Raw genomic sequence first — 10,197 nt, 5'->3', positions numbered from 1 at the left:
GTGCTGCTCAGCCAGAAGCTGGGCTCATGGCTGGCAAGTGCAGCAGTGGTGGCGGGAGCCTCTCTCGCCTCTGCAGCAGCACCAAGGATGTCCGACTGATGGCTTCCGGACTACGAGAGGGCACAGGCCAGGCTGAGGGACCCCCCCACCCCCACCCCAGGAGCGCGTGAATTTCGTGCACCGGGCTTCCAGTTGTATAGAAAAACACAAAAATCAGTAACTCAGAATTGGAAAGGGATGCACAAGAGTAAGATTTCGAATGTAAAATTGTTTCAGGATTACTTGAACAAAATTACTTTCCTTTTTAGGAACAAACTTACTTTCCATGTTATTATCATACAATAATATGATAAAAAGTTTGTATCTAAGTAAGTCTAAAATAGTTCTTATAACAGATATAAAAATTCTAAGTGATAAGAAAGCATTATGTTGTAGTTTTGGGTGTTTTTTTTCCAGTTATAGGTAAAAGTGTGACTTATAATTCCTGACAATTTAGATTTGACAAAATATTGCAGGAATACTTTATTGTACTGTTGGAAGATAATGAAATAATCTACTTAAAGTATTAAATGTAGTATGTACAAAACGAACAGTTCATATATGCTGGCTAGTATTTATTACTCATTTATCCATCCATTTATTCAACAACTATTATTGAAATACTACTACATGCTAGGCACCATTCCTGATGACACTCCAGCATCAGTCTGAGCTCAAAATTCTCTTTCTACATTTCCCAACTTTTTGGGGGAGATGCAGGGAGGTGGCAAGGTGGTGGAGGAGGGAATTAAAGTGGCTACATCCAGCTCATACACAGAAGCAAAAGGGCTGACTAGGTAAAATCAGCCTGTTATATCCCTCTTGCCTTCTTTCCTACCCCAGTTCTAAGTTCTCAGCCTATTTACCTTTACCTTTCAACAAAAAAAGTCCTAGGAAAGGCATATAAAGTAAGGTCAAGGGAAGGCAGAAAGCACTCTATTGAATGCTGCTAGACAGAAAGAAGTGCAGGCAGCAAATCAAAGAAGCGTTTCCTATAAGTATGTACTCACATGGGGTTTCCTGATAAACTAGTAAACTGGCACAGAGGACTTCAGAAGGATTCCCAACACGTTCTAAGGAATAAGTCCATGCATTGCCACCCATTGGAACTACCTTGAAAATACTCACTTGGAATGTTTTATGAAAATTAGTCCCATTACACATTTTTATATATGAAAGTGGGCGATTTCATAAGCAACAAAATGGCCTCAATTACCATGGCTCATGGGAGGTTTTCACTGAAAAACTGAGGGAGAGATCTCTGGTCAGTTTCCAAAAGCTATAGAGTGGCTCTAAGTATTCCTCAAAACGCCAGTAAAAGTCCATTCAAGAAAATTTTAAACTCAATGACTGCTGAAGGCCTTTATCATAGTGAAACTCAGCAGAAACTACAATTAACAACATCACAGTACACCTGTACAGTACAGATGTAAAGCTTCTTTCACACACAAACAAACACACACACACACACACACACACACACATCTTCTCAAAATCTCTAGAGCAACAAGGCCTCCCTCCCTTGTGCCTCTTTTCTTAACCAATGACAAATTACAGGTTCAGTGATTTCTTTTTATAACAACTTCCTATTTTGCAAATATTCAAACGTATTGTGTTTGGTTCACAGCTCTATCAGAAAAGATAAAAAATACCCTCACCTAAATTTAACATTTTACAATATTTAGTTACCATGTTTCTCTTTTTTGCTACACACACACACACACACTTTTTATGGCAAGTGCTGAAACAAATTGAGGGATTTTTTTTTTTTTAAGTAGCTTGCCCAACTCCATATGACAGTAAGTAGGGGGCTTCTGATTCTACAACAAAAGATTCTACCTTAGTAGAGAGCTGGGCCACACAGTACAGAAACAAGAATAGAAACAATAATAGAAACAATAATACCACATACAAGTTAATTATCTATATGCTTGCCCTATGATATTTTGATGAAAAAACAAAATAAATTTTTTAAATCCTTCACGCAGACAAAATGGAAAGTAGTGTTATAAGAATAAAAAAAGTAACTATTAACATTTTGAGCAAGGTCACTAATACTTTTTTGATTTGTTCTCCACTTGAAGCAGAGCATTTTTGAAAAAGAAGTGTATATGTGTAGGAGAGGTGGGGATGAGACAGTTTCTTCCAGACTTCCTACTGAGGTACTTACAGTGCTGATCACAATCAACTCTGGCAAACACTACTTGATTTTCACTTGGATATTCTTCCTTAATCACATTGGAAGCTTCCTCAAAAATTGGATGCAACATCTGGCTGAAACGACACCTATGCACAGAGAAGGATACCAATTAAAACTGAAAAGTAGACTCAATAAAATTTTATTTCAGCTATTATCCATTGATATTTAGCATATATACAATAAATAGCTTTTCAGACAATCCTGAATTAGGGATGAATTAATTTAGGGATGAATCCTGATGTCATTCATTGGAGATGAAGACAACTTTTTATTCAAAGATTGTCCAAGTAACTAAAATATTTTGGTTTATCTTTTCACCTTAGGAAAATGGCCAATATTATGGAACACACAGCTAAAGCTCTCACATAAAGGCCATGAAACAAGCCTGAAATACACCCTCTAAGATATATCTACTGGCACTTGCAACTACTGAGATTTAGACATTTATAAAAGAAATTAGTTTCCTCTAAATAATGAATATACTTTTAGACTACTGTTCAAAATCTCTAGACCAATTCAGAACTAGTTCAATCTAATTTTAGAGGCAAGTTAGCATACTATATAAATAAGTTATATGAAAGGGACATATAGTATACAATGAACTGCGTCCCCTCAAAATTTATCCCTGGCTAAAATGGGCTTTTGTATCTATAAACATGTTAAAAATACTAAGTCCAGGAGAAAAAAAATCTTAAATTCCTAAACAAGCCTTCCTGTCTATTTTCCTTTGTCATTTTGTTTGCTTTATTTTTACTTTTAAAATGGGGCACAAACCCCACAATCAATATTCTAGAAACCCAACACTCTAATTCTGACTTAATCAGGCAGACCATTTCACAAATAAATGCTGTGGGTCATTAAAGGGACCTGATAAGAAAGACAAAAGAACCAGAATCAGCGTACAACCAGCTGGGTTAGAATGGTCATTCTCATATGAAAAAGGTATTGAGAATTTGTTAATAAAAAAACACACCTATAATTGTTACTCTTTGCTTCCAGAGCCTTTTCCAAAGAAATTTACTTAAATGAAGCCTATGAACTCTTTAATCCATATATGATCAGGTCATACATATTAACTATAATTCAACAAAAATATTATAAAGCCTGTGAAAGGATGCAAACTTTATACTTCCTCCCTATTTCTTTTTGTATATATCTCTTCTCACCCACTCACCTGACTTCCTAAGGAGATGTCCTAGAATATATCAAGGAGACAAATCTGTATCTTCAATCTCTTGCTTTCAAGTGGCTCTTTCCTCTTTTAGCATTCTTAAATCTCTCCCATCTGGGATAGGTGGGTGGGGTCTGTGGACATCAGGGACCGTGTCTTATTTGACTACATATTCTAATAAGCATTTCAATAGATGTCTGTTAAATGAATAAACTGAAAGAATGGAAGAACTAGAGAGACTAAGACTACAGGTTTGTGGGTTCCTACAGTTTGTTAAAAATAGGGTGCTGAAGGAAAGAGAAGACAAGGGGTAGAGATTGTGTGTTTTTTAAATATGTTTTTATTGATGTTAGAGAGAGAAGAAGGGAGAGGGAGATAAGATAAACATCGATTGGCTGCCTCCTATATGTCCCCCCACCAGGGATTGAGCCTACAACCTGGGCACATGCCCTAAATGGGAATCGAACCCAAGACTTTTGGTGCACGGGAAGATGTCCAACCAACTGAGCCACACCAGCCAGGGCAATTAATAGTTTTTTGAAGAAGTCGGTTATGGCCTAGTAAAGAATCAGTAGACAGGTTCCTGGCTTAAGGACAAGATAAACACGTACATTAAGAACACCTTTTTTCTGGATTGTCCAGTTTGCTACCTAGTAAGCATTTAAGCACAATTCTTATTTAAAGTAGGATCTGTTTTAATACCAGAAGGCAGAAGGGGAAGGTGAAATACAAGTTCAGTTGTAATATTACTAAACTTTCATATACATGTAAAGTTACATTTATAAAAGTAACATAACAAAAGTAATATATCTATTAAAAGGACCCTAAGAGTCATTTGAATCCAACCTAATGCTTGAATTAACCCTTTACAAATCAACCAAATGGGTAGAAGTCTTTTTGTGGGAACAATTTGGGGACGCTTAATAGTATGATCTAGTGAAGAAAAATAAGCTTTGGAGTCAGACATACCTGAGTTTACATTCCAGTTCCATCACTTACTAGCCATATGACCTTTCTGAGCCTCAATTTCCTCAATCTAAAATGGAAATTAAATACTTGCCTGCAGGGTAGTTCTGAGCATTGAAACCAATGTATGTAAAGAGCCTGGCCCATAACAGCATTATTAAGTACCTCCTAAGGTTTACTATCTTCTGAGGCATATCAGTATTTTTAGGCAGCTCTGTTATAGAATTCTTCCTTAAACTGTGTCACATGCATATCTTCCAGAGGGAACTCAGAACTAGCCTTTGAGGCTATACAGTATATGTCTATGTCCTACAGCCAATTACCTAACTTTTTTTCAGTTGAATGAAAAGAGTACTAATTCAGGAATAACTCGAGATATTTGAGGGGATAATATGTCTTCCCAAGTAACTGCAATTAGCCCACATTTCCAATTCAGTTTTTGCAACAAGGTCAGTGGCACATACTAGATCTCTTTCTTACAACACATAAAATCTCTTAACCAAAAGAACTGCGTTCTAGTTTTAACTCTGTCACAATCTAGTCAGGTAAGCTTGGGAAAATGTTCCTCTGGATCTTAATTTTATTCTTAAGGGACTGGACTAAATAAGCTTCTACCTAATTTACCTTGAAAATGCTACCTCTATTATATATTTTATCAATGGCATTTTCTCTGTATATCTTAAACATTTGTTCATTAATCTAGCATTCATTCAGTAAGTATTAATGATATATTTATCTGCCAAGTACTATGCAAATTGCTTGGGGATTAATGGTGAAAAAAGACGTGATAACTTCTTACAAAGCTAACAATAGTAGGGAGCTACTAGCTACACTAGAGCATATGAGTGTTATGGTTGGGTAAAGACAGGGTGTTGTGGGAAGATATAAAAAGGGTCCCTAAACTGACCTGAGAGGAGGAAGAGTAACCTAAAGAAAGTGACATCTAATCTAAGGCATGAAAGATGATTAAAATTAAAGTAAGTAAATAAGTAGATAAGAGAAGAGTGAGCCATTCAGGCAGAGAAAATACCATGACTAAAAGTGAGGAAGACTATAGAATATTACAGAAACGGAAAGACCTTAAGTATAACTACAACAGAATAGAGAGGTGGGGAAAGCAAGAGGTAATAGCTATAGAGGTAGAAGGAACCAGGTTATCAAGTAAGAGACTTAAGTCTACTTAAAGAAAATCATTTAGGGTTTTAAGATGGGGTAAACTGATCCAATTCGCACTTCAGGAAAGGCCACTCTGGCTTCCTTTGTAGAAAACAGAATAGAGACACAGAAGACTAGAGGCAAAGAAAATAAATTAGGAGGCTGTCCCAGGAATCTAGCTAAATTGCAGGGCTATGGTCTGAAATAGGGTAGTGCTAACTAGTAGGTGGTTAACCTAAGAGGGCCAAATAAGGTATAGACTGTTTAGGAATAAGGATTATGTATGTGAGTGTTTCAAACTTCTCTCTAGCTGAAACTCCGTCCTGTCCCATCTACTACCTATTATGCTCTTCCTCTAGATGCTGGTAATACTGAGTAAGACTATCTCTGCCCTCAAAATTTGCTTGCTAGGACACAAAGATAAGACAGAACAGCGTAGTAAGAAAAAGAAAGTGGTACACACAGTACTACAGGAACATAGCAGAGAGAATCTGATTCAGACAGGGAGGGAGGCTTCCTAGAAGTAGTAATAGATGGTATATATTTTAAATGTCAATATTATTTTTCCTTCTAAACTTGCCACACCGACATCCTCACTTCCAAACACTGCCGTATTTCCTCAATCAGGAAAAATACAGAATTGCAATGTGTACTCAAATTTGTGTGGGGGAGGGAGAGGGGAAAAGGGGAAGAGAGGGAGGGAGAAAGAGCGAAAGAGAAAGAGAGAGATTTGAGTCTTTATGTTACCTATTTTTATTTTAAGATGTAGGATAATGAAATCAGGTATATATCTCTCTTAAAACACAAATGCTCACCAAATTAAGCTACTTCATTTGTGAATGAACCTTAATTGATTTTGTATACAGAATATTATCTCACAAAAAAGAAAGGCTTTCCCACTAACCCCTTTCTAACAAAGAAAAATTCACCTTTACCAAGTTTAACCACAGAAATAAGATTACTTACCAGTCAGCATAAAAATTTACTAAAGCAACATCAGCATTTCCTGAAATTGAAAAACAAAACCAAACAACCTAAGTTATTTGTGTCTGCATAATTTTAATATAATTAAAGATGTGGTTTTCATCGTGGTCTGTTTCCACTGTAAGGGTCCACTAAAAAGACACAATGACAATTAAGTTACCTCTTGCTCAGAAACCCATACATATAGTCATAGACAATTGATATTATTTGTAGGAGTCCCTGTTCCTTCTCTCTATATATCCTGCATCTTTAAACCTTCATGGAATGAATATAAAACAAAAGGGAATCAGACCCAGATCAGGCAAGTAAGCTAATAAATAGCCTACTCTCATAAAAAGTGAAGTAGAATGATCTGGATTTTAATAATCCACTTCTGATCTTAAGAAAAACTGAGAATTAGTTCTGTAAGTAAAATCCTATTTCATAGAACAGACCTGAATAACCAAGATCTGATGCCCTACCTAGTTGCAACAAGTAACCTGCTGCTAATAAATGTACTGTTTCCTCTCCACACAAGTTATTCTCTGTTGCAAAAATAACTTAGTATCACTTGCGTATCCATATATGAAGACATCAGAAAAAAATATTTGTTCCTTTCCCCTAAACCTAATACAAACAGAAACTCCTCAAGTACTCACAAAAATAAAACACGAAGATATTCTAGAATTTGGAAGAATAAAGAAGTGAGAATGTGAGAGTTTCAATTCTCTTCTTCCTCTTTTACCTTTTCCTTATTCTCTAAAGCGGTGGTTTACAAGCTGTGGTCCCCTGACCAAGAAGCACCAGCATCACACAGGAATTTAGAGAAATGCAAATTCTTAGGTGGAGTCAAGCAGTTTCTATCAGAAACTGAGGGTCAGGCCTACAGTACAGATAGTAATAAGTCCTCCAGGGGATTCTGATATATGCTAAAGTGTATAGAACCAGTGCTCTAAAGAGATCCCATAAAGTGGGGGTAGACTTTTAGCATTTAAAACCAGTTCCAAGAACTTAAAACAATGATGATGCTCAATGAATACACCCCTTTACCTCTATTGTTTTTGGTTTTGTTCTGTTTAAAGCAGTGGTTTGAAAGGAGTGCTTAAAAGAACCATTTGTACACATGGTAGATTTTCCAATCTGCTAAGTTGTGATCTCCACCTTTCCTCTACTACCTTTAAGAACAAGAATGTTTTCCCCAACGTTAACTAAACACTGTCAGGGAGCAAAGCATTCAGTAAAAACACTTATTAAACTTACTTGGATCAGTGACAATAAAAGAAATCAGAGTAGGTGACTTAGTTAAAAGTTTAAAAAGACAAAAATTTTAGCTGTGTCCTAAAGTCATTAACATTTAGTACTGCACAGTGAAAACTACTGGCCTCTAAGTAGGCTTTTAGAAAATACTTTAAGAATTGTTAGGAGTGGTATTTATGAAAAGGCAAAGAAATAAAACAGGACTATAAGTTTACTTTACTTGTAACACACTTCAAGAAATTTTATTAAAAACTGAAACCAACAGTGCTTTAATTCAGTAAACTATAGAATTAATCAGAATGCTAGCTCTTCAATTGTTCCAGATAGATTATACACAAAAACAAAATAGAATCTCAATGAACTCTTTATAGAGCAGAAAATATACTTAATATCAAGGTACTTACTTAAAATGTCATCTATATTTTCTGTATCAAGACTTGTTATTTCAGTTGTTACAGGAGTAAAAACCCAAGTTATCTGGAAATTTCAAAAAAGTGAAATTAATAAATGTTTCCACAAGAGGCAAAAAAATCTAAAGAGAAAATTTATGAATAAAGTTGGTTCCATTTGTGAGTTACAAAATTGGTTTTAAGCATTATTGTCTACTCTAACCCTTCACTAGATCAATGAAATTGGAGAAGTACAACTTCTAAAGCCTGGAAACTGGTCGAATAAGACTTCCTATGCTTTCAAATACATGAAAGAGGTTAATCCTAAAAAATTAAGTAAATTAAGAATTATTCATTCTTTTAACACTTTCAACAACTTTATCTCTGTAGCAACACAAAGAAAAAAATTGCCAGATGATTTTCAGTTTTGAAAGAATATAAAACCAAAGCTAAGTTTGCTGATTCTATCCTACCATGCTTCTAAGACAAAACAAAATAATGAAGAGAATTAAAAAAGATTTCAAATTGTGACCCAAAAGCCCCTCTTGCCTCATCTTCATTACTGGTGGTAAAAATATGTTAAGTGGTAGACTATTAAAAGGAGAATAAGAATGTTCTACTTCCACTTTCATGCCTGAAACATAAAGTTCAAAGTTACCAAAGAAAATCACAGCTCGCTATCCACAAAACAAAGAAAAAATACAATGTTAAACTAAACTAGTAACTGTTCACGTATTTAAAAAATATATTGTGTATTTTTATCTTTATGTGCCCATCTTTTTTTTTCTTTTTTAAATATATTTTTACTGATTTCAAAGAGGAAGGGAGAGGGAGAGAGAAACAGAAACATCAATGATGAGCTGCCTTCTGCACAACCCCTATTGGGGGTTGAGCCTGCAACCCAGGCATATACCCCTGACTGGAATCAAACTCACGACCCTTTAGTCCACAGGCTGACGCTCTATCCACTGAGCCACGCTGGCCAGGGCTATGTGCCATCTTTAATACATTATGTGTTCTGAGGCCTGGACAGTTTATTTGTTCAAACCAGAGTTAGTGTTCGGAAATTCATTCACTGAATCATTGCTCTTTATTGAATGACAATTAATGTCAAGCCTTAAGGTACTAAACACTGCAATTTGCCCATCCATTTCATGGACACTTCAGTACTCATAACAGTTACAACTCAGAAATTTTATAATTCACCTACAGTTCAAATGGTATCACGAGACATGCTGATGCTGGTATGTAAACAAGCCCAGCTAATTATTTGAAATATTTCTATAAATTTATTTTCTTTATTATTTTTTAAAAATTCTCACTCAAGAATATTTTTTCCATCGATTTTGCCTGGAAGGTGATGGAGGGGGAGAGAGAGGAAGAAACAACAATATGATAGAGACACATCAATTAGCTGCCTCCCACATGCCCCAACTAGGCTGGGAATCAAACCTCTGACCCAGGTATGTGCCCTTGACTGGGAATCGAACCCACGACCCTTTCGTGCACAGGCCTACCCTCTAACCTCTGAATCACATCAGCCAAAGCTAAATTTATTATTTTCTTAGAAAAAGCCTAGGAATAACACTAGTCTTATTTTCAAGTTACCACAATAGTGTAACCAATAGCTAAGTAGTATTTCTTTTAGCAACCAATAAATTATACTATCCTAAAAGTAAGCTAATTTAACATCCCTGAATATTTGACCCATATAACTAAATGCATTATTTTCAACACCTCAGAACTGTAAAGTCTCATGAGACTTCCCTCACAAGTCATTACTTACCATCCATACCTCAATTAACAGGTCCTTCCCTCATCAGTGTACGACCTGCTCTATAGGTTCCCAGTGTAACCTTTAAAAAATAATCTGATGCCTATTAAAATTTTTAAGACTTTATTTGAGCAAATATCAATTCAAATCAGGTAGCATCTAATCTGGCAAGTAAAAGAGAACTCTGAGGACCTGTACAAAAGGAAGACTTTTATAGGCAGAGGGGGTGGGAAGAAGGAAGTTATACCAGGCAAAAAAATGAGTTGGTTATTGCTAAGTTACT

General features: G+C 35.8%; 1 protein-coding gene across 4 annotated transcripts in view; it reads right to left on the bottom strand.

Annotated features, from left to right (window-relative positions):
• The window catches only part of ERP44 (endoplasmic reticulum protein 44), a 62,082-nt gene that overhangs the window by 28,926 nt on the left and 22,959 nt on the right, over positions 1 to 10,197 (bottom strand). Inside the window, exons 2-4 of one of the 4 annotated variants that reach the window (XM_006758431.2) lie at positions 8,156 to 8,228; positions 6,498 to 6,537; positions 2,210 to 2,325 (exon numbers count right to left, since the gene is read on the bottom strand). In XM_006758431.2, the coding sequence (XP_006758494.1) occupies positions 2,210 to 2,325; positions 6,498 to 6,537; positions 8,156 to 8,228 (229 nt within the window). Of the gene's footprint in view, positions 1 to 2,209; positions 2,326 to 3,413; positions 3,545 to 6,497; positions 6,538 to 8,155; positions 8,234 to 10,197 lie in introns of those variants that run through there. The other 3 variants (XM_006758432.2, XM_015560481.1, XM_015560482.1) reach the window with 3 other exon arrangements.

This window comes from Myotis davidii, unplaced genomic scaffold (genome assembly GCF_000327345.1).
Source record: "Myotis davidii unplaced genomic scaffold, ASM32734v1 scaffold534, whole genome shotgun sequence".
Lineage (NCBI taxonomy): Eukaryota > Metazoa > Chordata > Mammalia > Chiroptera > Vespertilionidae > Myotis > Myotis davidii.
Note: the sequence above shows the minus strand (reverse complement) of the source record. Positions and strands in the feature narration are given on the sequence as shown.